The sequence below is a fragment of the Electrophorus electricus genome, chromosome 25 (assembly GCF_041902795.1).
Source record: "Electrophorus electricus isolate QZ-2024a chromosome 25, ASM4190279v1, whole genome shotgun sequence".
NCBI classification, from domain to species: domain Eukaryota; kingdom Metazoa; phylum Chordata; class Actinopteri; order Gymnotiformes; family Gymnotidae; genus Electrophorus; species Electrophorus electricus.
Window position 1 is genome coordinate 13477501 of NC_137521.1, and position 27500 is coordinate 13505000.

A 27500-nucleotide genomic window follows, 5' to 3' on the forward strand; every position below is an offset into this window, starting at 1 on the left:
CAGAGGTGAGATGAGGTGAGCTTCATGATTTGCAGTGGTATTTGTCTACACATCCCACTATGATCTCTGGCTACACAACCTCTAGAAAGCCTTTTTTAGCTTGATCCAAAATCCAATAGCCAAGCTTGTCTGAGAATAGAGCAAATATTCACTATGCAAACCACCTCCACCCAGCCTTAGCATACATGCTGTGTGTGTGTGTGTGTGTGTGTGTGTGTGTGTGTGTGTGAGGACATACTTCCCCAGAGCATCATCCACATCTCCTCTGCTGGGCTCCAGCCCTCGTACCCGGCCCCGACAGGTCAATGGCATCAGCTCGTCTGCTGGGTAAGCGTGGTCCTGTGAAGGAGAGAGAGAGAGCGAGCAAGAGAGAGAGAGCGAGAGAGAGAGAGGGAGAGGGAGAGAGGGAGCGAGAGCGAAGGAGCAAGACAAAAGAGAGAAACAGAGAGGGTGGGGAAAAATGATCAAACATGAGATAGAGTGGGAGATGGGAGGAGAGACAGAAGAGGGACAGAAACAAAGAAAATAGAAAGAGAGAAATTAAAAGGAGCCCCACCTTGTGTCCACAGTGTCTGTAGAGTAACGCACTAGCAAAGCCTAACCTGCATTACATCTTCAAACTCAACAAAAAGCCACTTCCAAGCTAAGTAATTTGTCATCATACCACAAGCTTTAGCATCAGAAACATATAGAACAATAAAAATAAATAAATACATATAGAACTAACAAGCACAGAATATATAAGAAGACACTGCATACCAAAACTGTATATTAACACAGAAGGAATACAGACCCAGACAACATGAACATATACACCCACCTAAACAAACAGTCAAATCCTATTTCAACACAAATTAAAGGATACTTAACAACAGTGTAGAGCTGAACAAATGATGGTGTATTACAGATTTGACGTGTTTTCGGATATGACATAACTTTACCAGATGCATCATGCAGCATTTTTAAAAAGCAAACAAATACTCAATCAAATAATTTTTTGTTCCCACCACAACCACACTCAGATGTTCAACCGAATTAATACAGAATACCCGTCCGCTGACTTCAGAAGACTTCCAGTTTCATCTGTGCTATGATGTTTCCACCTGCGAGGTTTTCAGCAGGCAAAGGACTTTTGAAGTCAGCTTGTGAACCTACTGATTTTGGTGCCCATTCAGCTATTGGTCTGAGCTTCTCTGCCCACACTGAAGGGGGCTGTGCACACCGGCCAATAACGCAGTCCCCGAGGCTCCTAATCAGTGCTGCTTTCTGGCATATAGCAGTCAAAGGGATGTATTCATTATCTGATGTTATACTTCTCTAACACAAGACAACATGCTATGGTTCACCTACCATGTAATTCTGATACGCGTGGTTGAACATCTCGACAACTTGGTTCCTGCAAGAAAAGGTTAATGCAAACACGTCATTCTTTGTCCATCCATCTTCACCTCTCTTGAATCTTTCTGAAGTAAAAAGCTCCCCCAGTCGAATAACCGCAACACACCTCAGTCGGTGCTTCTCCTCTCTGTTCATGGCGTGAGACAGCCGGACTGTGATGTCCAGTAGCAGCAGCAATATGAAAGCAGGAGACATTATCGCCGGACGAAGCTTCCACAGACTCCTCACAGCTCTTATACAACTCGCTGTCACAACAACCAGCTTATAACCATGACAGCCACCTCTCTGATCCCAGCACTCACTTACAAAGGCCCAGGTTTAATTAGCACCATTTCAGTCACACAGTCCCACCTGGACAACCGTACAAGCACAGATTAATGTCACTGACAGCACACAACAAACCAGTGGAAGGAAGTTATTGGTTCCAGCTCAGAAGTCACTGTTCCCTCTTGTTTGTTATGACAAAGTCTTGGAAAATATCTTCTGAGCGATCCTTCAAATTCCGGTTTTTGTTTCGAATTGCACGAAAGAAACGTAAAAACGTGCTCGACAGGGTATTTAAAAAGGTTGTAGGTCTGGTTAATTCTAAATGATCGATCTTTCCGTCCCGTTCACGTTCCGCTGATTGGTCCGCTCCGTCACACCTGCGTCTGTCACCTTGCGGCTACGCAGCTCCCGGACCTTCTGTAAACACCTGACACGTCGACACAACACACACACACACCTGGCGGTTAGCCTACATGACCTACATGACCGCGTCAACACACGTGGAGCCTCGTGATTCCGGTTAAACAGAAGGTCGTTACTGACGGCTGCAGTAGCGGCGGAGATGACACGCCGCCCAGCCGGGACTCCGGTAGAGATGCTCGAGGATAACAAGCTGCAGGAGTGTGAGCGAGTATCACCGGTCTCTCGAGCTTTTCGGCAGCCTGGCACGAGCCAATAACGGACCGGGTAGCTAGGCGATGTTTTCCAGCTTCCATTCACGTGCCAAATAAGTCATCGTGAGACTTTTGTCGACAGCGTAAGAAGTAGCCTGTTATTAAGCTGGCAACCGAACATGAAACTTTAACCAAATCGACAGCTTTCTGTCCAGCTTGCTAGTCCACTACCCACCGCTGACAGCTCGGGTTTCTGTTGCCAGCTGTTCTCGAGCGTTAGCTAGCTAGCTAGCCTCATGTTACAGACGACCCTGCTGAGGTAAAGTTAACGTTAGTCTGTTTGCTCAGCCATAGTCGAGGAGTCCTTTCAGGTCCACGTTACGCCTTCTGAAGTAGCAACTAGAACGCTAATGTAGTGACGCTGTCAATCTTCTCACTGTCGCAAATAACCGGATGCTGCTTCTTTAGCCTAGGGAGATGTCAACATCCGCATCCGGGTAAAACAGGCCCGTCTTTAACGGTGAACTACATTTCTCAGGCTCCTCGCCGCATCATGTGACTGCCATATGCCTCACTGTCACCATGCACAAACCAGCTCCGTGAAACGAGCGACAGTGGATGGACAGTCACATGACATTTCCGACAAAATAAAAGCCCACACGGAACCCCTGTAAATGGTTGTACAAAAAAAAAAAAAAGAAAGAAAGGAAACGTATTAAATGAGGTTGGGAATTTTAAGTGAGACAAAGTTTGTTAATATGCTATTTTACCGCTACTGATTAGCTGATTAAAGGTCAACTATGAGCAGCAACTATGAGTTGTCTATATACTACATTAGTGAAACACACATATAAAGTACGGAACTCGTTTTAATACAGATAGATTTTAATACAATTTTAAATTACGTAAATTTTAACTGAAATGTTAATTCTTATCGTTTGTTTTTAATCCCTTTTTTGTTTTTAAATGTATTTTTTTTTAATGCTGGGGCTTTTATTTTGACAAAATTCGATTCGCGATTGTGGCCAAGAGCTCTAAAGATGATCGTGGTGTGTAAATTGACTCAGCAAACAAAAAAAAAAAAAACGTAATAGTTCTCCTGTGCTCCTTGATCAGGGAAGCTGGACACAGCCCATTGAGAGAATAGATGGACAAACGAGGTAAACACCTTTGATATACAAAAACTATTTTTGAAAAACACCTTCTATTTATTCCACAACTTAAGGCGAACAGGTCTCTTTCACGCCATTAAACCTACCTCTATTTTTCCTGAGGGCTTTTCATAAATGGTAACGATAACGAAAGCTTATAACATGACACTGACTGCCATACGCGACATAGAGTGAGATGTGTAGCATCTAAACGGAGTGATAAATCGGTTAAATCCTGAAATGTGTGTTATCCCCCAGAGATGTCTCCTGTCGCAGGTCCGATCTCTGGACTTGTAGCAGCTACGTTCACTCCACTCACTCCACAAGGGTAGGATAACACTATTTGTTGTGTTTATGGGGTCTATGGGGTTGATAGGCAAAATGACATCTTTCTCTGTTTGTCTACTATAGCACATTTATGTTGCTCTGTTCTTCTTAGCGACCTTAACCTGGCGCTGATTGGACAGTACATCGACTACCTGGTTGAGAAACAGGGCGTGCGGACTGTGTTTGGTGAGTCTGCCTCTGCATGTGCACAGGAGGAGACAGGATTTTTTTTTTTTCCCACTAATCTGTCCAAATGTCCTCGTTTTGTCTAGTAAACGGGACCACAGGTGAAGGCTGCTCACTAAATCTGGAAGAGAGGAAACAGGTGGCAGAGGAATGGTGCCGTCAGGGCAAGGGGAAGTAAGTTGGCTATCGCTGGAAAACAGGATCAGAGATGTGCTGGCGCGTAACTTACACATGCTGTGTCAGGGAGTATTTTGTACTGGTCATTAAATCATTACTGACCACAGGGTGTGTGTGTGTGTGTGTGTGTGTGTTGACATTTCAGACTTGACCAGGTCATTATTCATGTTGGCTGTTTGAGTCTAAAGGACTCTCAGGAGCTGGTGGGTTTTATGCACTTTTTCTGCTCTGCTGTCCTTCTGCTGATTAATGGTGGCCATTTTCTGAACATACATTGAAGGAACCACTTTGGCTGTTTCAGTCCCCCCCCCCCCCGGTGGTGTCAGCGTTTAGTCACACACACACACAGTCCTCCAGACTAACGTTCCCTGTGTTCCGCTCTGGTGGTGTCAGCATTTAGTCACACACACACACACACACACACAGTCCTCCAGACTAACGTTCCCTGTTCCCCCCTGGTGGTGTCAGCGTTTAGTCACACACACACACACACACACACACACACACACACACAGTCCTCCAGACTAACGTTCCCTGTTCCCCCCTGGTGGTGTCAGCGTTTAGTCATATACCACACAGTCTTCCAGACTAACGTTCCCTGTTCCCCCCTGGTGGTGTCAGCGTTTAGTGACACACACTAAGTCCTCCAGACTAACGTTCCCTGTTCCCCTCTGGTGGTGTCAGCATTTAGTCACACACACACACACACACACACACACACACACACACACACACACACACAGTCCTCCAGACTAACGTTCCCTGTTCCCCTCTGGTGGTGTCAGCATTTAGTCACACACACACACACACACACACACACAGTCCTCCAGACTAACGTTCCCTGTTCCCCCTGGTGGTGTCAGCGTTTAGTCATATACCACACAGTCTTCCAGACTAACGTTCCCTGTTCCCCCCTGGTGGTGTCAGCGTTTAGTGACACACACACTAAGTCCTCCAGACTAACGTTCCCTGTTCCCCTCTGGTGGTGTCAGCATTTAGTCACACACACACACACACACACACACACACACACACACACACACACACAGTCCTCCAGACTAACGTTCCCTGTTCCCCCTGGTGGTGTCAGCGTTTAGTCATATACCACACAGTCTTCCAGACTAACGTTCCCTGTTCCCCCCTGGTGGTGTCAGCGTTTAGTCACACACACACACACACACACACTCCTCCAGGCTAAAGTTCCCTGTTCCCCCCTGGTGGTGTCAGCGTTTAGTCATATACCACACAGTCTTCCAGACTAACGTTCCCTGTTCCAGGCGCGTCATGCTGCTGTGGTCGGAGCTGACGCAATTTCCCTCATCTCCCCATTCTTCTTTAAACCCACCAGTGCAGGTGTGTAGTCCAGACAGTGGACCCTCACCCAGTTTACATCCATCCGCACAGCACCTGTACGCAGCACTAAAGCTGCTCTGGGTTCTTAAGCCCTTCGGGAGTGTAACTTTACACACATTGTTCATTTGCTAATTCCTCTTTGAGATTTTGTATTGTTGGCATTTGTAGTTTTTTTCTCCGCATGTGACTTCCTGCTTCCTGTGTCCCTCAGAGGCTCTGAGGGTGTTCCTGAGGGAGGTGGCTTCAACAGCACCAGAACTACCCCTCTACTACTACCACATACCCACCATGACGGGAGTGAACCGTACGTACAGGTCACACTCACTCTTACACACATGTACACACCACCACAACAAAATACAGGCAGAAGGTAAAAGACCAAAAATGATGTTCATAAAGCATTTCAGTGATCATTCTGCTTTCCAGCTCTTTCCCCTCCATTCTCTCTGTTTTTGAACTCTTTCCTCTCAGTGGAGGCGCGAGAGGTTTTGGAAGGGATCGAGAAGCAGGTTCCCTCCTTCAAAGGGCTCAAGTTCAGTGGGACAGATCTGATGGACCTGGGCCAGTGTGTCTGCTACTGCCGGTCTCGGGGCTGGGCGCTCATGTATGGAGTGGATGAGGTATAAGCTTGTCTGCTTAAGACTCTCTCTCTCTCCCTCTTCCCATATTTCTGCATCACCATGCACTGCCAGAACATGCTTCTCAACCATCATCACTGGCTACAGCATTAATGTCTGCAGCAACGTCAAACGATTAAATATGCACATGAACCCTCTAATAATTCACCATAAATTCTACCATGTGTATACCCAGAACCGTGTATTGGTTAGTGCGTATTTCAGTTGTAGTGATTTCCTCATTTTCCTCCGTGTAGCAGCTACTGGGCGCAGTGTCAATGGGAGTCACGGGAGCTGTGGGAAGGTCAGGACCTTCTCTGACAACTTTGCTCCTTTAATCCAAATTGTTATTCTGATCTCTAATCTTAATCTTTTCCCCCAAAATACATCGGAGGTTTTACAGTGGCACTGTCTCAGACAGTAAACCAGGATTTACTGAATTAACTCCCTCGTTTATTTTGGCTGTTGCGCTGTAAATTTGTTTGTGTTTGTGTTATTGTTTTTTCCCCTCCCCAGTACATACAACTACCTGGGTAGTGTTGCGAACAGTATGCTGGGTGCCTTTGACAGTGGAAATATCGCTCTTGCCAGAACCATCCAGGTGTGCTTGACCCCCCCTTAACATGGCGAGTGTCAGTGTGTATCTACAACCTGCTGTCTTTTCTTATTTTAGCCAGTGAAGTTGTATTACTGTTTTATTAGTGTTGCATTCATAAACTGCTTATAAACTGTTCATAAACAGTTCATATTGATCATGAACATTGTTCTGGATTTCCTTTTGTTTCACCGGTTCCAATTTGTGGAATTGTGTTAAATGTTTGTCTATGTTATGGGCAAATAGCAAGTCATAGTGCAGTTGCCTGATGTTTATGATGAAGTTGATTATAACTACCTGGTGCAATACGTTGCTGTCTGCCTGCCTGTGTCTGATGGATTGGTTGTTTGTTTGTTTGTTTGTTTTCATTCACAGCATAAGATGCAGGATGTCCTGGCATTCGCCAAGAGTCTTGGTGAGTTCATCCTTCAACCATAATGTTTTGTGCTGTGACGAGAAAAACAAACTCCCAGCGTCCATCCCCAACACAAAGACGTTGGAGTCCTTTTCCTGTCGTCCTTGTCCTGAGTGCCGTGATGCAGAGGAGACCGTCCTGCTCTCACCCTTTTGCAGGTTTTGGTCTGGCAGTAAACAAGCAGGTGATGAGTGAGGTTTCGGGTCTGCCCATGGGACCCCCGCGGCTGCCTCTGCTGGCCTCTCCACCGGTCCAGGCACGCGCTATTGCTCAGAAGCTCCAGCAGGTCCTCGGGGAGTAACACGCCGCCGCCGCCACCACCATCGTCTAAACACAGATAACCCAGCGCCAAGCCGGGGCGGGACCAAGGATCTGCCGTATCAACTTGTAGGTGCAGGACTTCCTGTTTGCTGATTCATTGTCGGGAGCCGCAGGAGCCGTGACTGGCTAGTGTGAGCTTTCTTAATTACTATGATTTTAAGGTTTTATAGGTTGCTAAATGCGTAATAAGCCAGCCTATCACGGAACATTTTGATCAATGTCACTAACAAGGTTAACTCTAATCAGTAGTGTTAGGGATGTGTCGGAAAGCTTCTCTTACTTAAAACTAACATGGTGCCTGTGATAAACTGTTGTAAACAAAGCTGTTGTAAACTGTTGTAAACTTTACACCACTTCAGTTTATATACTGTACCAGATGGATATTCTGGACTTGAATTAAGCCAAAACTAAAGTTTAAAGCCCACAATCACAGTAAGAATATGTACTAAAGTCACATTTATTCAGAGGCTTTGAACAGTGTGCTGCTGCAGGAACTTCTGTTGTTGTTCTTCTTCCCAAAGCCGCTAGGGTTAGGACCATCCGGAATATCGGAGACAGAGTCCAGTGTGAATCCTCCCTCTACAGTCATGGAAAGCTTTTTTTGACCAACGTTGAACGGGTCTCATTCCAGTTTGCACACCTGTTTTTGAACGGTGTGGCATATTTCCACCAAAATTAAACAGATTCCAGAACCCAAAAACTTCCTTTCCAGCTGGAAGCAAAACATAATAGCTTTTAAGCGTGAACCGTGACGTCATCTGACGTGTCCTTTAACGGCCTTTGGTGATGATGCGTCCTTGGTTCCAGTAAAAAGGTTCTGAGAAATCGGAATGGACCCAGTTTAACAACTGTAGTTGTTTAGGTCTAAAAGGGCTTAGGGTGAGCTTTGTGCAACAGCGTTTTTGGGAATAATATTCATATGATTGGATCATCAATCCTTATCTAAATAATACCAACAGACCAGAGAAATTCAGCCATGGTTTGTGAAATCAACTTCTGGTCATGAAATTTGTGATCACTGGCAAATGTCATTTTTTTTTAGCCATTTAGTGGTTACGCCTGACTTCTAATCGCGTGGACATCCCCTGGATCTCAAAGGCTGTGATATAAATGTTTGTTTATTGTTATATGACATCATTGATCGACCAGCGATTACACTATCCAGCAGCACAGTTTTTACACAAGACACATATGTGTAAGAATATCTTGTTTACATAAACTGTATTTCGTCATCATTTCATAGTGCAGTGTCCTCAGTGTTTGTGTTTAGTCAGAAGTTTAGACAAGTTCTTTGAGGAAATCTCTCTCTCTCTCTCTGCACATTTTGTGTGTGTGTGTGTGTTTCTTGTTACAGAACACACACACAGTTCAAGCTGTGGGGTAATTCATCAAGCTCTTAACAGGTGACCAGCAGGTGACCAGCTCAATGATCCACCCAGCTCCACCTCTTACTTGGCAGGTAGTAGGTATTGGTGAATGATCTCTCTGGTCAGGTGTGTGAGCCAGAACAGCATGAAGTCTATAGAGTCTCCGGGGCTGAGCATGAGAAGCAGCGCTGTGGCAATAAAACGCTGGTGTGCCGCGTTAAACGTACTGTCAACTTCCCGCTCAAATCTTCAAATCATGTGCCTCTTTTGCACTGTGGAACACAGAACAGTTTTGAGGACAGGCAGTAAATGTTCCAGTCACATTCCCATGTGAACACGGTCCAGCCCCAAATGCTTAGAAACTGGACCTGATTTCCACACTTGTGAGGAAAATAATCTAATCGGTCTTTGGAGCCCGGAATGGCCTGACACGGTCTCGGGGACGGTTTGGCCCTACAGTGGAAAAAAAGCTAAAGCAAAAAGATATGAGTGTTTGGTCATTAAAGATGGACAAATTATTTCAGGGTCCAATTTGTAACTTTGGGGGCATTTATACCTTTGTTTGAGCTCAGTAAAACCAAGATGAAATGTGTTCTTTAGTAGTGTTTTTATAAAAATGCATAACCTTTTGCAGAAGAATCAATTGAATAAAATACCATTTTTAAAAAGCCACAGAATGCTCTAGTTATATCATCCAGGCTCCTGTTTTCAGGATACAGACAAGCCCTTATTATGACACTGATTTCTTTCTTCACTTTGTTTAACTTCCTGTTCTTTGATTTTTTTTTTCTTTCTTCACTGTCTCCTGTGGCCTGCTGTTGCTCTTCACTGAGAGGTGAAGCGCGGTAGCACAGTTCTCTACTGGACTGGAGTGATCTCACAGGAGCTTAGTAATGTCCACCATGCCATGGTTATAATAAGTGTGTGTGGCAGAGAGTGTGTAATTTCTCTCTCTCTCTCTCTCGTTCACCTATCCTCCCACACTAAATAGCCTTCAAGTCTACCTTGGCCTTCTGCCAGTAAGGGTTGGCACCAGACAATACCAATAAACAATACCAGCCAATAGCTAACAGCACTGTATGTCTAGATCTGTAAGGATTGTTGCCCCCTCCAGCCACCAGAGGGAGGCCTTGAGTCAGGCACGCTACTAATCAGGCTTGATGCCCAACAGCTTGGCTAGATCTATATAAGCCCAGTGACCCAGTCACTCACTGCTGGGTCTTTGCTAAAGTTTTGAGCCCAGTGCCTAGCTGGTAACGTTGGGTATTGAAGTCTGGAGCTCATGTCTTCCCTGCGAGGGTCTCTGTATTTTTACACTTCCCCTCTCGAGTCTGTCTCTGTCTCAAGGCTTCCCTTAGCCGTTACAGTTCCTCCCCGTTTTCTGGTTTTGTTTGGGGGTTGCCGTTCTTCCTGTAGGGTCGTTTGTTCTCCCTTTTCCCACACCCAGTAGGCTGTTGGTGTCATCACCTAGCTGACCAGGGTTCGAGTCCACCTCACACTGCCTGTAACAAAATGACTACTTTCTGGATTATGTGCAACTGTCATAACTCCCACCACTTTAAGGTCAATTCTGTTCTCTCAGGTGTGTCCAGGCTGTTTCCGTGGGCCTCTGGGCATTGAAGGGTTAGGATGCCTGTGGTTTATCCCCTGGCGTTCACTTGTACCCTGGTGCCTAACTCGGGGCAGGTGAAGCCAGGGCAGATACCAACCCAGAGGAGGGGTCAGGCACAGTTGGCAGGTGGGAGGGCAACCTCACCTGTGCGGCTGTATGGCAGAGTAGCACTGAGTTCAGAGTGTGCTGCAGTAAGGGGGTTTATCTTCACACACTCCAAGCATTAAAGGTGCAAATGAACCCTACATGATGTAGAACCCTACAATAACAAATAGTGGATGGAATTGATTATGTATACATAATTGATCCATAACATATCCCTTCACAAATAAATAATGAGTAATAAATAGTGATTGTCAGTACATGTATAACTAGGTATAAGTCACTATAGTGAATCTCTGAGCTCCATAGCTTTGTAATAGTTTTTCCTAAAAACATGACTTTGTGTATTATATTCTATTTTTCCTAATAAATACCTCTAAATATTACACATTGCACCTTGTTAGCTAGCTATCTAACAACACACTAGACTCTCCTGCCCTCACCGATGGTGCATTCATCGATGTCATCGTTGCATGTGTTCCCTTTGTATCCGGAGGGACAGTTGCAGTTGAACTTGCCATTAACAGGGTTGGTGTCACACTGAGATCCTGCCCTGCACGGGTTGCTAATGCACGCATCATCAACGTGACACAGCAAACCTGCACACACAAAACATCTTAATCCAAACAAACACATTACAAAGACCTAAATAAAGAAAGAGAAAGAAATAGAGTGAGAGAGAGACATATCTAGATATCCTGGGGCGGTACGGTGTCCAGCGAGGGTCACTCACCGGTCTTGCCGAATGGGCAGCTGCAGAAGAAGGAGGCGACGCGGTCCTGACAGACACCGGTGAGGCAGGGGTGGAGAGCGCAGTCGTCAATGTTCTCCGAGCAGTCGAGTCCACTCCACCCGTTCACACACACGCAGGAGTAGCCGCCCACCGTGTTGCTGCAGGTGCCTCCGTTCTGACAGGTGTTGGGCTGCAGACGGCACTCGTCCACGTCGTCAGTGCAGAACTGGCCTAGGGAAACACGCACGCACGCACACACACACACGCACGCACCCAACGCGCGCGCACACACACGCACGCGCGCACACACGCACGCACGCACACAGAGAACACAGAGGCTGTGAAGGAGAGGAGACCTGAAGTCTCCTAATGTTAAATTTCAGTGTAAGAACCTGAGTGTGCTGGGTGACAACGCTATACTTGCTGACCCAGACGCTTTTAATATTAGCAAAGTTCCTTTAAGACAACATGAACAAATTTTCAATGAGACAATTGCTAATAACCCTGAGTGTTAATATGGGGAAATGTGAGATTTTTCTTGGGTGTACTGCAATTGACATTTTTAAAATCTTTATATTCTTACTCTTCTTGTTCGTGTGAGTAAAACACAAGTTTCCCCAGATTTGAAATGCGTTTATAGTGAGAGAAAGACAGTGAAAGAAAGAGACAGGGAATGAAGCAGTGAGATGGAGAGCAAGATGAAGAGAGTGAGAGAACGAGCGTAATCGAGAGATAGCAAGAGACAGCCTTATTCAGTCTAAATATACCTTCACATTTCACAGTAATAACTGAACAGAACCAAACTGAACCCCACTGAACCAGAAGGATGTGATACCTGTCTTGTTCCTCGACACACCTTCCGTGAAGGCAGGGCTGAGGGGCACAGTGATCCACCCCAGAGTGGCACAGCAGACCGTGTGTGCCTGTGGGACACTGGCACTGGAAGCCATTGGGCTTATCCAAACAGGTCCCTCCACTCAAACATGGGCTGGAGCTGCACTCATCTATGTCCTCTGTGCAGCGCTCACCTGGGGGGCAAACGAGAACGACCGGAGGAAGAAAGGACGAACAGAGAAGATTAATTCTACTCAATGGCACATATGGTCTGAATAAAATGTGAAACTGTGTGTGTGCGCGCGCGCGCGTGTGTGTGTGTGTGTGTGTGTGTGTGTTGGGGGGGGGGGGGGGGGCACAACATACCTGTGTAACCAGGCTTACACACACACTTGTACTCATTAATTCCATCTTCACAGGTGCCATGGACACAGGGGTTGCTGGCACAGTCATCGTGATTGTTCTCACAATTCCCACCTGAGAAAGAGAGAGAGAGAGAGAGAGAGAAAGAGAACACATCATAAATCCTCTCCAAAGAACAGAGCAGAGCAGTCAATGGGACAAGCAGAAAGACCTGCACAGCCTGTTCATGTGACTCACACTGTGTGTGGGTGTGTGTGTGTGTAACATCCACACAACATCCATGATGACAAACAATGTGTAGTACAGGTGTGATGACTAATGCATTATTTTCAGATGGGTGAGCAACGGTTGCTGTCGGCTTTTATTAACCAGTAGTTCAACACATGACACTTGTGCCTTCATTTAATCTAGGACATTTTAAATTAGTGTTAAGTGTTAAGGCTGGGGGAGTAGAGATATTCCCAGTGTTAAGGCTGGGCGAGTAGAGATATTCCCAGTGTTAAGGCTGGGCGAGTAGAGATATTCCCAGTGTTAAGGCTGGGCGAGTAGAGATATTCCCAGTGTTAAGGCTGGGCGAGTAGAGATATTCCCAGTGTTAAGGCTGGGGGAGTAGAGATATTCCCAGTGTTAAGGCTGGGCGAGTAGAGATATTCCCAGTGTTAAGGCTGGGCGAGTAGAGATATTCCCAGTGTTAAGGCTGGGCGAGTAGAGATATTCCCAGTGTTAAGGTTGGGGGAGTAGAGATATTCCCAGTGTTGGGGGAGTGGAGATATTCTCAGCTGTTCTACGGTGACAGGGATCCGGTGCCACAACACACGAATGTGGAGGCCCGTCTGGGTTGTTTTATTGCCTGTGAAAGGTGATGTAAGGTGATTTAATAATGTGAACATACTCTAGGTGGCGTAATGCACTTTCTCAACTCCTGCTCAATAGTGAGAGAGAATTATCTGAACTCTGTCTCAGCCACTGTTCACCTCTCTACTTTCACATTTGGCCACCATGCACGCAAACACACACAGACACAGACAGACACACACACACACACAGAGACAGACACACACACAGACACACACACAAATACAGACTGTAGCATCTTCAGTCTGGGAGTCACATAAAAAGACAAGCAAGTAATGAGTGTGTGTAATTGTGTTATAGAAGGAGAAAACATGTGGGAGGGAGAGAGAGAGAGAGAGAGAGAGAGTGAGAGAGACAGACATATGGGGGTGGGGGTTAATGTACTGTGTGTGTGTGTGTGTGTGTGTCCCACCTGACGTCCCCGGTAGGCAGTTGCACTGGTATCCATTGACGAGGTCGACACAGTGACCTCCGTTCTGACAGGGGTCGCTGTAACACTCCTTCACCTGCTCGCTGCAAATGCGGCCCATATACCCTGGAAAGCACTCGCACGTGAACGTGGCGATGCCGTCCTTACACACGCCGTGATGGCAGCGCTTTGGGATGCAGTCATCAATGTTCTCCATACACAGAGCACCCGTGAAACCTGGGGTGGGGGTCAAGGGTTCAAAACCACTGAGGTTCTATTATGGGCAGAAAACGCTCGTCCACTTCAGAACAAGGTTGTTTATGTATATAGTTTTAGCAGACTATGAACAACGCAGAAGGTAAAAAAATATAAAAAGAAGACCCCAAGTCAGCCCAGTTCCTCTAATAAATACGGTTGTTAGAACACAGAAAGGAAGCAACTTGTGAGACTTAACTGTAGAGTATGTTTAAATGTATGTTTAACTGTAGAGTTTGTAGAGAGTGTGCAAAGGGTTAGTGTGTGGAGGGTGTGCGGACAGCGTGCAGAGGGTGTGTGCAGGGTGTGTAGAGGATTAGTGTGTGGACGGTGTGTGCGGAGGATTTGTAGAGGGTTAATGTGTGGAGTGTGTGTGGAGGGTGTATGGAGGGTTTGTAGAGGGTTACTGTGTGGAGTGTGTGGAGAGTGTATGGAGGGTTTGTAAAGGGTTAGTTTGTAGAGTGTGTGTGGAGGGTTAGTGTGTGGAGGGTGTGTGGAGGGTTTGCGGAGGATGTGTGCGGACAGCGTGCAGAGGGTGTGTAGAGGATTAGTGTGTGGACGGTGTGCGGAGGGGTTAGAGTGTAGGAAGTGTGGAGTGTGTGGAGGGTTAGTGTGTGGAGGGTGTGCGGAGGGTGTGTGGAGGGTATGCGGAGGGTTAGTCTGTGGAGGGTGTGTCTGTGGAGGGTGTGTCTGTGGAGGGTGTGCGTAGAGTGTGTGGAGGGTTAGTGTGTGGAGGGTTTGTGGAGGATGTGCGCGGACAGCGTGCAGAGGGTGTGTGCAGGGTGTCTAGAGGATTAGTGTGTGGACGTTGTGTGCGGAGGGTTAGTGTGTGGAGAGTGTATGGAGGGTTTGTAAAGGGTTAGTGTGTAGAGTGTGTGTGGAGGGTTTGTGTGTGGAGGGTGTATGGAGGGTTTGTAGAGGGTTAGTGTGTAGAGTGTGTGTGGAGGGTTAGTGTGTGGAGGGTGTGTGGAGGGTTTGTAGAGGGTTAGTGTGTAGAGTGTGTGTGGATGGTTAGTGTGTGGAGGGTTTGTAAAGGGTTAGTGTGTAGAGTGTGTGTGGAGGGTTAGTATGTGGAGGGTGTGTGGAGGGTTTGCGGAGGATGTGTGCGGACAGCGTGCAGAGGGTGTGTAGAGGATTAGTGTGTGGACGGTGTGTGCGGAGGGTGTGTGGATCAGAGGTGACATACTGGACACAGCGAAGATGGGATAAGGCAGATCCGCTTTCAGGTACTCCGCAGCCAGGTAGGAGGCAGCCAGGTCGGTCCTGGAGAAACAGTCGTTGGAGTTCTGGACACACTGTCTGTTATCAATCTCCAGATACACCTTGGACCTGGAGAACAAACACACAAACAAAATCCATCAGATTTACACAGCAACAGGTTACAGTGTGTGTGAGAAATAATTTCTCACAATTGCTCTTCATACTATAATTGTTTAAAACCTCATCACCAGTACCAGGTTCTGTCATTAAAAGACAGAAAGACATTTAGTGGCCCTTAGCAAGTCAAAGCTCATCTACATTGAGCTGGAAATATTAGTCAAATTGACATTATTCTGATATTGTATAACGAGAGATCATTGAAAACAAACAAAACACAATACAGATATCAAAACTTGGCAGTTTGATGCTTTTTGTGGAATTTTAATTCCTAAATATTCAAATGATTTAGAAACTGAATATTTTCTGTAATTGTGTCAGCTACTGCGGTCCAACCTACCCAATGACCTCCTTCTCCAGCTCTCGCTTGCCCAGTTTCCTCGTGTCCCCGCCCCCCATGTGGGCGTGGTCCTCCTCGATGCCGTAGTACGGGTAGACCATGAGCTGCTGCTTTTGGTCCAGTCTGACATGCAGGTTGGTGTGGAGGAGGTTCCCCAGGGAGCGCAGGAAGCCCTTCAGGTCTCCCAGAAGCTCTCTGGGCTGCAACAGGACAACCAACACCAGCGTGCCCTCGGCCAGCTGGGCCGGTGTGTCCGTCGAGCAGTCCAGCCCGTCCCAGCCACACTCCTCCGTGTTACAGCCTTGATTACAGTGGCCGTTCTGGTAATGGTCCTGACAGTACCTCTCGTATCTGAGGTGGAGGGCGGGCAGGGAGGGAGGGAAAGAGAGAGAGAGAGAGAGAGAGAGAGAGAGAGAGAGAGAGAGAGAGAGGCTGTTTTGGTTAGGAATGTATAAATCTTATTTACATAAAGCATTCCTTTCATCGCATGCTATGAAATCTTCAGTCTTCTGGAAGATTATGTGCTACTCCCACACCAACTATCAATCATTTGTCCTACATAACATCATGCCATCTGAGAGAAATCCCATCAGTCCTGCTCTCGGTGCCCTTGATCTACGAAAATCAAATCTGTGTTATTTTATTATTTTATTGCAGACTGACCAGTGCCTGTCAGCCTCTGCCCCATCACAGGCTGGAGTGAGTCCGTACCTGAAATGAGGCGAGTACTACTAGAGAAATCTCATTCGTGCAATCCCTGTTCTCTCCTCTACGGACGCGCCACAGTACATACTTGCAGGTGCTGGAGCCAGAGGGTGACGTCTTCTGACACTCGAAGCTGTCGAAGAGGCAGCCTGGGTTGTTACATTCCGGGTCGCAGCGGCCGTTGTGGAAGAGCTCCCAGCAGTTCACCTGCGCAGTGCAGTTCTCCCAGGGGTGCGGCCAGTGCAGGGACCAGTCGCCCCCGTCCCATTTGCGCTCCTGGTTCTTGCACTGCGGGTCGCAGACCCGGTCTCGCCTCCCTACTTGGAGTGTCAGGAGGAGGTGTGGTCGCTGCCCGTGTACTGGCAGTGTTCCCCGCCAGAGGGAAAACCTATTGTATAATAAGCCCTTTTTATTTTCTCAAGGTTCATGTGAAGGTTTGTTTATATGAGAGACATTGTTGAAGTCTATATAAATAAGTAATCCATGTTTAAGATTTCTTCATAGCTGTGCCTATAACTAACAATGGCAAAACACAAAGTGGACTAATATTTTGACACAATATGCAGCAAATTAACTGTCAAGATAGTTGAGTCCTGAGATCTGAGGCATTTTTCAGCAGTTTACTGAAGACCACTAAAATTCTGTTTCCTTCAGAGATTTCCAAGTATTTCAGGTGTAGTACTGGTGACACTTGGATGAACAATGCTGTGTAGTAAACAGTGGTCTGGCAAAAGTAGGTTTACCTGTTCTTTTTCTGAACTTGTTGTGGAAAAACACAATGGCCTCATATTAAACCAAATGAAAACTAAACTAAACTAAACTAAACTAGACTAGACTAGACTAAACTAAACTAGACCAAACTAAACTAAACTAGAGCACATTTGGGTTCCAGCCTTAGTGTCCTTGCTTATTATCTTTTATATCTATGAGGGCAGTGACTAAAATGTCTAAAATAACTAAAATGTCTGTTACTAACCAGTGATGAAGTGTTTGAATTAGTTTGTCTGTGAATGCTGGTTAATGCTTATAACAAGGTTACAGTTAGTCAGCATTGCCCTAGCACAGCGTAAAAACTGTTATTTTAGATATCTGTTTGTGTGTTAGGAGCCTCCTCTTGTTGTTCACCTGATTGCACAGCTGTCTGATTTAAAATTATTTAGGTTTTCTATCGTTTTTTTTTCCATTGAATGTATTTATTCTGTGCTCAGCTCAGATAATTCTCACTTAAATTAATTGAACCTAAATAGGCTTTTTACAATTTGTTTGTGTGTTAAAGAGGCACTAAGTTAAGAATATGCACTTTGTTTCATGATGCACTTTGTATAATTATGTTTCATCAGTTATAAAATTATGTGAAATTGATACCACAATTAATACAGTTAAATAAATACAGAATTCTGTTTTTTGCCTGTTTATGGGTAGTTTTCTTTTTCAGTTGCACAGATACTGTGATGTATCGTAGCTGACTGTACTGCATACCATCGGCATACTGCCATACCATCGTTATCGAGGGCAGCGTATGACGTCAGTATCGTATCGTGAGATACTCAGTGATTCCCACATCTAACTCACATAAGACAAGAATAAATTAAAACGTTTTTTGTTAGATTTTTTTTTAAAAATTTACCACACGAAAGCCAAATTCAATAAACGACAAGGAAAATCACTTTAACGGGATATTGGCCCATATTTCTGTATAATCAATAGAGCACAAGACTGCTCCTTCTTCTGAAATTATTTTAACTAAACTCCAAATAAAACTTCTAATTATCTTCAACCGCTGGCCAACAAATGGAAAACAATTTTTTAAGCACAGCGAAGCTCTCACTGGCTTTGAGAATGACGGAATCATTCGCTGAGTTCACGTTAACTGAGCGTCTTTCTACATCTGTGCTGCAGCAACCTCGGCCCTGTCCCTGACAGCACAAGGGTGGATCTATAGTTTGTGATGCGTTCACAATTTATGAGAAATCTGAAAGCATATTTTGAAAAGATGGCACTACTCAGTTTAATTAAATAGCAATTAAATAGCATTATATATATATATATATATATATATATATATATATATATATATATATATATATATATATATATATATATATATATATAAAAATTTTTTTTTGTTTTTTTGTTTTTTTTGTGGAGTATTTAAATTACAATTAATCCTGCACCTATGAAATGTCATACTATTGAGTAACTGAATAGTACTTGTTGCTTGGTCTTGTTTGTTATTACACTTATCGTTGTCTGATATAGATCCCATTTGCACCTCTGGGTATCATCAATGATTCCTGTATTTCAGCAGTATGCACTGCACTGGCTAGTATACATTCTATGATTAGATGACAAAGCACTTTTGTACGTCGCTCTGGATAAATGCCGAAAATATAAATGTAAAATGTAATGTGCACAATTTAACCTAATACTTATTTTTATAAGACACAGCGGAGGAATTTTCATGTCCCATCTAAGTCCTAGAGCTTGACCCATTTAAGAGAAAGCCCACTTTTCCCGTTAACGGTATTGCGTAAACTGAGTCGCCTACGCGTTCTCTGGACTTTAATTCCGATAAATTCTTCTCCTAAATCCTTGTTCTTTCATTAAAATATTGAGTGTTTGTTGGAAAGGTAAAACAAGCATTAAAATGCATTAGCTAATTTTGAGGAGAAATAAATAAAGTTTAACAAAATCTCACGACATCCACAACATAATTCCACAACATAACCTATATTTACAGCATGTGGCAGGACCCTCTTAAGCAGGGGTGTGTTCCACAAAACAATAAAACTAACTCAATAAAACTAACAACAGTAAAACGAACTCAATTAAACATGCTTATTGAGGCAAGCCTGGTTAATTTGATTCAACTTTGGTTCCAGAAAAGAGGCTATAATTAAGCCCGTCCAGTTACTGTAGCAGTATATGCGTTTAGCCCAGTGAGACCGCAGAGGGTGAACAAGAAAAGCAGTGTCTTGTCTGCTGCCCTCTAGTGGCTGGCTGCGGTGCAACTTTTAACACAGATGACAAACTTTCTTTTCATTTACTTTGTGGCAGTTGTGTTTAGTCAATTCTATAAGGTCTCTTTTCGGTAATATATATGCCAGTATTTCCCTTTGCGATGAGCGGGTCTTATATTCGTTATTTGATTATTCTTAAAGGGGTGTAGTGAGACGAGTGAAGCGAATACAGAGGGTTAACCGTGAGCACAGGCACTGACTCGCCCTCAGCTACATTCACCTTTCACTGTGTTACCACCGTTGACTGCTCGATTTGATATTTTTTAAGTAAAGCGATGTCTTGTGGTCAATTGTTTTTTCAGGTAACTTCCCTAATGTTACCAAACAAATTAGTTATCCTGCTTGTTGGCTATCTCGTTAGCTAGCCAGGCTAGTTTGGTGAAGCGCTTGGTATCAGACCTTCGGGTTGAATATTGACATTTACATTTATGGAATTTAGCTCAATAAATATTGATATATTTCAATATTATTCGTCGCGTCACATTAAAGTAAATAATGTGAATAACGTTAATTACATTGTAATTAGCTAAAGGAAAATAAGAGGCGAGTATTACACATTTCATCTTGAATGTCTGAAAGAGAGAGAAAGAGACAGAAAGAGAGAGATTTCAGTTATTTCATATAGGATTCAAAATTACCGGAACTTATTATATGGGTAAAAAAAACACGGAGCAATAATAGAGCCGCACAGCCGAGCACGTATTTCCGGCCAGCTCAGCGCGTCCGGAGTTGTTGTCATCGCGTCTGTGTCAGCAGCGGCTAAGTTTGCCAGCTAGTTATCTGGAAAGTACAGAAGATGGTGCAGCTTACTATGATCGCTCGCTTGGCAGATGGGCTGCCCCTCGCCGCGTCGATGCAAGAAGACGAACAGGTCTCAGTTTGACTCTTTCACCACTTTGATAAGCTACCTGACTGCGATTAGCCGGTTTGACTAGCTAGCGTTAGCTGCTTACAGCTATCTAATCTGTAGGGTTACCTCAGAGCTGTGGCCGCCGATATTGCATTAATATTACATATTACGATATCTAGACACAACTGTCGGATGGATTCACTGTTCTTACTGTACATGTAGGGTTACCGCAGAGCTGTGGCCGCCGATATTACTTTAATATTGCATCTGCAATATCTAGACACAACTGTCAGATAGATTCACGCTTCTATCCAAATTTCCATGTAGTGGCATGTTAGCTAGCTAGCTGTCCTGGGTCGGTAGTCTGTAGATAAGATATCTAGGTTAGCTGGCTCGCTATTTAAATTTCACCCATTTTGACTTCATAACTTTGAACTGTGTTAATCTTACTGCGCCATACACTTCTGTGGGATATACAGTTCCACTAGCTCTGATTTAGGGTTGCAACTAATTCTTTTTGTACAAAAGCACTGTCAGGTATTCTAGGTCTTGTAGTTAGTATTTAAGTATTTCCATTAGCTTTTACCAACACTTCATTAGTATGACCTTATGTACAGGTATTAATGTGTATTAAACCTTTTCCTGTAGGGGTGGGTGGGTGAAAAATGTTAATACATATTATAACAACATTAGATTAAACATTCTAATGATCTTTAAATTAGGATGGTGTAAAAATATTGGGAGATACTGGTTAAATATCTGCAGATTTTATATTGCTCTATAAATGATGATAAAAAATAATTAACAAGAGTTGAGCATATTGCTCAAACAGATTTGATGGGGTTTGTTTTATTAAATCCAGAGTATGAAAGTAGTTCTAAGATGTTCTCCCTCACCTTGTGTGTTTTCTTTTGCGGCCATGAAGGGAAGTGAAAAGGTTGGTTCATTCTCTGCTTTAACAACTGTTCCCAACCAAAACCTTTAACTCACACTAGAAACCCTTCCCTGCTTACCTACACCAAATGCAGTGAAAAGTGTGAACCTGACTGTCGCAGTGTCTCTGGATTAATTCGTTGACCTTCCCTTCATGTGTGTAACCGGATTCTGATTGGTGCTCAGATGGGGCGAGACTTGCAGCAGTATCAGAGCCAGGCCAAGCAGCTCTTTCGGAAGCTTAACGAGCAGAGTCCCACGCGCTGCACCTTGGAGGCAGGCTGCATGGCCTTCCAGTGAGTACTGTAGGGTGTGTCTGCCTAATGGGCCTGTCACCAGTGGGGCTGGGTAGCTGATCTTCTGATTAATCATGGTTTTATTTATTTATTCGTTTTTGTTGATACAATGTCAACTTGTAAAAAGACTATTTCCACAAAATGTTGTATGTAATGCTTAGTTGTCAAGGTTGAAAATTAACCATTTCAGAATGTACTATGATATTGTTGTGCATGGAACAATTTATAATTGTGCGAAAATAATTATAGGTAGTAGCAGTTATCATCTGAATCCCAAAAAACATTTGAAATCTAATCAATATCAGATCAAATCAGGATCTTGTGAATCAAAATCTAATTGAATTGGGAGATTGGTGCCAATACTCTGTTCTAGCTATTGGCAGGTCTGTTTGTGTCAGTTCTTTCAAAGTAATCTGTGTATATAATAACTGGAAAAATGTGCTTAATAATTTTTGGCAAAGCTATCCAGCAAATTTGGATTTTAAACTCCATAAAATAAATTTCTGGATGGATCTTTGGATTGTGAAGTATCTAGTATGGGCCTTATGTTTGTTTTAACTTTTGTGTTTCCATAGTTACCTCATAGAGAAAGGGGTGTGTTACCTGGTGCTGTGTGAAGCAGCTTTTCCCAAAAAACTTGCCTTCGCCTACTTAGAAGACCTACAAGCGGAGTTCCATGAGCAGCATGGGAAGAAGGTGCCCACAGTGTCTAGACCGTACTCCTTCATCGAGTTTGGTAAGAGAGAACGTCCTGTTCTGTGTCTTCTTTCACCTTAATATAAATCATGGTGATGAGTGACCAGCGCCAGTATGGGTAGCAGTCAATAAATGTCAATATTTCCTGGTTTCGTTATTCACTGTTCTTAAACTGACATCCGTCCCTCTGTTTGTCTGATTGCCATGTAATCTCACACACCCGCAGACACCTACATTCAGAAAACGAAGAAGTCTTACATCGACAGCAGGGCACGCAGAAACCTGGGCAGCATCAACACGGAGCTGCAGGATGTTCAGAGGATCATGGTGGCCAACATCGAGGAGGTGCTGCAGCGCGGAGAGGCTTTATCTGGTAAATGTGGCCCGAGAACCCGTGCTTTCAGCCGCACGGAACATAGCGCCTCGCCACTCCCTCCCTGCATAGCGCTTGAGATACGTTGTTGCTTTTAGTACTTCAGAATATTTAAGCAAAATAAATATACAGTCTGGAGTGTTAGGGGATCAAATAAGACCATATTATTTTACCTTAGTCATTGCATTCTATTCAGGGCCCTGATTTATGAACAACTTAATTTGCTTGTGCAGTGTAATAGATCACGTGTTTAGCTAGTGGGCATCTTGCATCGGCTTTACAAACACTACAAACGTGTAAAAGTCAGTACATGATAAGATGACATTTAAAGTGAAGCTCCTGTGTGTACTGGATGTTCTTTAAAGCTCTGGTGATAAACTGAAACTAAAGTAACGTTCAAGATCAGAATTGGAGGCATTAGTTCACACACAAGACGCATCATAAATATATTTTTAAAATCCCCTTTGTGTCTTTAATATAAAGTTTAGTGCTATGGGTAAAGAACAACAGGAAGTTGAGAAGATGCACAACATGAGGACAAGATCCACATTTTTAAAATATTTAACATTAAAGATTTTTATGACATGTAACATAAGAGGGCAGATATCACTGCAAAAGTCATGTGTATCTCCATTACCTTATGTTTGCAAACATTGACACAATTTAATTTGATCCTGATATCTACGTGTTTTTGTAGTCTCATTCCTGAATTCTCCCATCTTGTAGTCTCAATCTCATATTTTAAATTGAAATTCACAGATTAACACTTGTCCTTTAGTCACTTTGATTTACACATGCAATCGCCATTCCTAAAATGCTGCCTGGCTCGGTAAATCGCACTACACATGCTAAATTAATCTGTTTGCCTGGATACTAGTGCTGTGCTGATAATGGCATTACTGTAACATCATGGTCATGTGATGCATACTGTGGGCTTGCGCTCATTACTGTCATCACTGCAGATTTTTTTCCAGGCCCAAACATTGTCCAGAGTTGCCCTTTCACACATGTGGCCTCCAGATGAGTTCTCACGTCTGTGTAGAATGTGCAGAAGGCATGGAATGGCACAAAAAGTACACTGCGAAAATATAGTTTACAGTACATTGTGGTAGATGGCATAAATGTAATGTAAGAGAGCATGGGAACCCCTCACTGCCACCCTTGAACATTTAAATGGGTACCAGGTTCCTCCCCCTCCCTCTTCTGTACTCAAGCCCTGCTGCTAGGCCCCGCCCGCTAAGTCCCTCCCACAGAGGCGTCCGCACTTTGTGAAATGTGGACCTTGCTGAAGAAACCAGCAGAGATGTATCTTTTACACATGAAAATAACCTTAGGTAATATCTTTTCAGTAAAAGTCCTCACATGCTTATTTCAATGTTTAGATATTTGTTTTGATAACAGGAATGGTCATAAGTGGTTTACTGCTTATTTTGCAACATTTATGAGGGCATTCAGCTTTCGGAGTACAGGAACACGCAAGCATCAGGAGGAACATCAAACCGATATGATCGCTATTTTTAGCAACTTTCAAATAGAACGACGCTAACCAGTAGCCTTAGCATCGCAAACCAGCTAGCCCCAAAATGTTACTGCAGCCATTACCATCTTAGCGTTCCAAAACAGAAAGAATTATTCCATGTGAAAGGGCGGATGCGGAATCAGGAACATTCCTCCAGGACAGGGATGTTGCAGTTATGACAGTCATGTCACTGTGGGGCAAAAAAGGGCAGGGGAGGTTGGCTACCTGTCACACAGAAGCGTACGTGCACATGCACTAGGGATGACGGAGTGATTGATACGCTGTAAGCCCCACCTCCTGGCTCAGATCGGTTGTTTTGATTAGGAGGACGACATGGACTGATTTTTACATTTTTTTCACTGATTGTGTGTTGTACCACTTTCTGGACATAGTGGAAGTAAACGTGGTAGTAATTTATATACAGGTTACCTATTGCTGCTTTAAAAGTGCTTAGTGATAATTGTGCATATGATGCATTGTAAAAAATATTTTAAGGTATCGAATCAAGTATCCTGATACAATGTTTTTGCCATCATTGTCCACCTCTAGTCACCGCGCCTCCAGTCTAGAGCCCCTGCTGTCCACGAAGTGTCTCTCTCTCTCTTCTCTCTGTCTCTGTGCGCAGCACTGGACTCCAAAGCCAGCAACCTGTCCTCTCTGTCCAAGAAGTACCGCAGCGATGCCAAGTACCTGAACACACGCTCCACCTACGCCAAGCTGGCTGCTGGCGGTGTCTTCTTCATCATGCTTATCGTCTACATACGTTTCTGGTGGCTGTGAGGAAGAGGAGGTGCCAAACCCCGGGCAAAGCGCGGCGGCCGTCCTGGAGGTGTAGGCTGCAGTGCTGTCACTCTGCAGAGGCCCCCCTCTCCACCTCCCCTCTCCGCCGACCCTCGAAGACTGTTCAGTCCGGCTCTTTGTCTCCTCTTCGGTCCGTAGAGTTATAACTACGAGCTTGATTTGATGCGTTTATGTTCTGTTTCGTTAACAAGCGCAGAAGGCGGTTTGCATTTGCTCAGAGCGAGCGAGTGTGCAGACATGCTCACGTCACACAGAGAGCTTGCACGTGCGCACATATTTTCTGGTGGGTCTGCCCAGTCGTTGAGATCCAACCCCTGCTCACATTAAAGCGCCCCCAAGTGGACAATTTAATCCTTTTAGAGGCTTGAGGAGCTGAAAAATGAAGTCACTGGGTCCTCTAGTAAATCAGGTTTCTGACAACTTGCTCAGTTTCTGGGGCTCTGAATGCAGGTTTCTCTCATAATGTACATTAGAGCATCCACACATTAGGCAGTTAAATGAACAGACTTAACCGCAGACAAGAACCCTTTGGCTTTCTGGTGTCTTCTGTGACAATAAAGCAATCCAAATCTACCGCCTGGCTGTTGTTGAAGTGTCCATTCTAACATAAACAGGAGTGGAATGTCATTTGAGAACAGAATTTTTCTCCACCGTCTCTGCGTTTGCACCGACTGGGTCCCGACAGCAGTCGCTCAGATTTCCAGTAAAAGGAACAGCTACACGTATTGAAAGGGTGTGTGTGTTTGTTTTAAAGAATGACTATCTTGGAATACGTGATGGAGAATGGAATGCCTTTAGACATACCCTAAATATAGTTTAAGTAATGTACTAAAGATGAATAACTTAAGGCAAATGAAGAGATCAATAACTCATGGAATGTTGTCTGTGCTGGGGGGTCCGTTTATGTTCGACCTGCCATGCCACTTTTAAACAGCAGTGGGCGCAAAATGCCAACAATTGTTTTTTTATCAGGGTTAAGCGGTCGATCCGAGAACATCTGTGTTCGGTCTCTACCCGATTGTACCAAACAAAAGAGTCCCAACAACTGCAAGGCACTGGGCGTAAAAAAAAAAAGAAAAGCGCGAGCCACTCGCCAATAATTACAGAGTTACTTTAGATGGCTTTCTTGCTGCGCGAGCGCAGGAAGTGGGCAGAGGAGAAAAAGAGAAGCAGCCGAGCGCGCGGCGCGCTAACCGCAGGGCACAGCCTAAACTCTTCACCCTGCGCTTTCGGTCATATGCACGGGAAGTAGCTGCAGCACGACAGAGGCCGGCCTGGTAATGAATCCAAATTCTGCCTCGTGTGCACAACTTCTCGTGCGAATGTGCTGTGACCGACACTGATTTACCGTTAATGACCCAAACCACCACGAGCCGACGACAGACCGTTTCCGCGGTGTATCCCGGTGTGTTAAATAACCACGTCCGTATAAATTCCTTTTCCAAACTAGTTTCAACCTTTGGGCCGCAATTTAACGTAAAGCATGCACATGGGTTCCAGCATCTAGGAATCCAGCTCCTCGCGTGTGTAGTTTCTTTTTTGGTCATCCTGTGCGTTTGACCTTCGCTGATTTCTGACCCCCTACTGCTGCCCCACGGCTCCGCGCGAGTGGAAAACACGAACATGCCAGCAGAATTCTGGTTACACAAGGAAAAGTGTGACCGGGTGAGTGGCAGAAAACGGAAGAGCATGCAGCTTTACATGAAAGAGTACAGAACGGAATTGGTTTGATAAACCGAGAATGATACTGCCTGCCGCTCCGTTACCATAGCAGCAGGGCATTCGTGACGGTCACGTGAAAACGGAGCTGACTGGATTAAAATAGTTTGTGCGATCAAGGGCTGAAGCGTAAAGCCATTAGAAATACACAAACGTTTATGCACATACACGTGTGTAACACCATTTCACTTAAAGCTGCATTAGTCGCCCTCTTTGTTTAACCACTTCAAATATACTGATATATGTAGAACAAAATACAAAGATTATTTTAGCAATGGCATCAGCACGTGCTTTTTTCAGACAGTTTTTCAGACACGTTTTCTGGTAGCTAATGCACCTGCGCTGACGCTGTTGATCAAATATTAGTTTATTTTAAGTAATAGCAATAAAAGGAGAAACTACTAATGTTTAAACGTTTTCTGTCTGGAGCGATTATGAACCAGGAGACTTGGATTTCATGTCAAATCCTCCCTCAAAGTCTGTAATCCTACACACTACAGTGGTTGCAGTTTGATCATTAGTACGGTAACGCTACATACATGCAGTGGAATTCCAGAATACCTAACGCTTCCTGAAGTGTATAATATATAAACCAAAGTAATGCTTCCTCAATCGCCTCCATGTTTGAGAAAAAGCCCAAACGCTCTTTTTTTTCACAAAATATGACAATAGTTTCTGGCATTTACCAAACAAGCAGAACACAATTTTATGAATTAGGCAGGCATTCTTATCCACAAGGACTTTTATCGATATAACATAGATCCAGACAGTCTTGTTTAAAGACTTTTATTGGTATAGCATAGAGCACATACCCAGACAGTCTTCTCCTAGGACTCTTATTGGTATAACACAACACACATACCCAGGCAGGGATTGAGCCCAGGTCCCCCACAGGAGAGGCAGTGTTGTTATTCATTTGA

General features: G+C 44.4%; 5 protein-coding genes and 1 non-coding gene across 11 annotated transcripts in view; 3 read left to right on the plus strand and 3 right to left on the minus strand.

The window, feature by feature from the left end:
• edem3 (ER degradation enhancer, mannosidase alpha-like 3) overlaps nucleotides 1–2823 on the minus strand; it is a 17511-nt gene extending 14688 nt beyond the window's left edge. The window contains exons 1-4 of one of the 5 annotated variants that reach the window (XM_081707365.1): nucleotides 2209–2823; nucleotides 1505–2092; nucleotides 1351–1396; nucleotides 239–339 (exon numbers count right to left, since the gene is read on the minus strand). In XM_081707365.1, the coding sequence (XP_081563491.1) occupies nucleotides 239–339; nucleotides 1351–1396; nucleotides 1505–1593 (236 nt within the window). In that variant the 5' untranslated portion in view covers nucleotides 1594–2092; nucleotides 2209–2823. Of the gene's footprint in view, nucleotides 1–238; nucleotides 340–556; nucleotides 936–1350; nucleotides 1397–1504 lie in introns of all 5 variants that reach the window. The other 4 variants (XM_081707369.1, XM_081707368.1, XM_081707366.1 and 1 more) reach the window with 4 other exon arrangements.
• A 458-nt stretch (nucleotides 2824–3281) lies between these two features.
• npl (N-acetylneuraminate pyruvate lyase (dihydrodipicolinate synthase)) lies at nucleotides 3282–8656 on the plus strand. Of its 2 annotated transcripts, none has more exons than XM_027024354.3 (12): nucleotides 3282–3439; nucleotides 3689–3758; nucleotides 3870–3943; nucleotides 4030–4117; nucleotides 4266–4323; nucleotides 5398–5473; nucleotides 5685–5777; nucleotides 5945–6093; nucleotides 6348–6394; nucleotides 6607–6716; nucleotides 7061–7100; nucleotides 7259–7348. In XM_027024354.3, exons 1-10 carry the CDS (start codon nucleotides 3427–3429, stop codon nucleotides 6710–6712), a joined length of 774 nt encoding a protein of 257 aa, XP_026880155.2. In that variant the 5' UTR covers nucleotides 3282–3426; the 3' UTR covers nucleotides 6713–6716; nucleotides 7061–7100; nucleotides 7259–7348. The 2 variants fall into 2 exon arrangements, with proteins under 2 accessions (XP_026880155.2, XP_026880154.2); XM_027024353.3 differs by having other exon boundaries at nucleotides 3283–3439; nucleotides 6607–6691; nucleotides 7259–8656.
• A 1476-nt stretch (nucleotides 8657–10132) lies between these two features.
• LOC113569347 (uncharacterized) lies at nucleotides 10133–14404 on the minus strand. The gene is made up of 5 exons (XR_014119931.1): nucleotides 13700–14404; nucleotides 12436–12546; nucleotides 11236–12263; nucleotides 10946–11101; nucleotides 10133–10659 (listed from the first exon to the last, which is right to left on the minus strand). It is a non-coding gene; the product is annotated as an uncharacterized LOC113569347 (transcript).
• A 569-nt stretch (nucleotides 14405–14973) lies between these two features.
• Nucleotides 14974–17874, minus strand: LOC145643336 (neurogenic locus notch homolog protein 2-like). The gene is made up of 4 exons (XM_081708009.1): nucleotides 17853–17874; nucleotides 16462–16789; nucleotides 15669–16019; nucleotides 14974–15280 (listed from the first exon to the last, which is right to left on the minus strand). The coding sequence occupies exons 1-4, from the start codon at nucleotides 17872–17874 to the stop codon at nucleotides 14989–14991; spliced, it is 993 nt and encodes a 330-aa protein (XP_081564135.1). The 3' UTR covers nucleotides 14974–14988.
• A 2219-nt stretch (nucleotides 17875–20093) lies between these two features.
• On the plus strand, nucleotides 20094–25434 carry sec22bb (SEC22 homolog B, vesicle trafficking protein b). The gene is made up of 5 exons (XM_027024366.3): nucleotides 20094–20264; nucleotides 21363–21472; nucleotides 22048–22208; nucleotides 22395–22541; nucleotides 24686–25434. Exons 1-5 carry the CDS (start codon nucleotides 20190–20192, stop codon nucleotides 24838–24840), a joined length of 648 nt encoding a protein of 215 aa, XP_026880167.1. The 5' UTR covers nucleotides 20094–20189; the 3' UTR covers nucleotides 24841–25434.
• Nucleotides 25435–26484: 1050 nt separating this feature from the next.
• The window catches only part of LOC145653786 (uncharacterized), a 7357-nt gene continuing 6341 nt past the window's right edge, over nucleotides 26485–27500 (plus strand). The window contains exon 1 of the mRNA XM_081708010.1: nucleotides 26485–26526. Within this exon, the coding sequence (XP_081564136.1) occupies nucleotides 26485–26526 (42 nt within the window). The remainder of the gene's footprint in view (nucleotides 26527–27500) is intronic.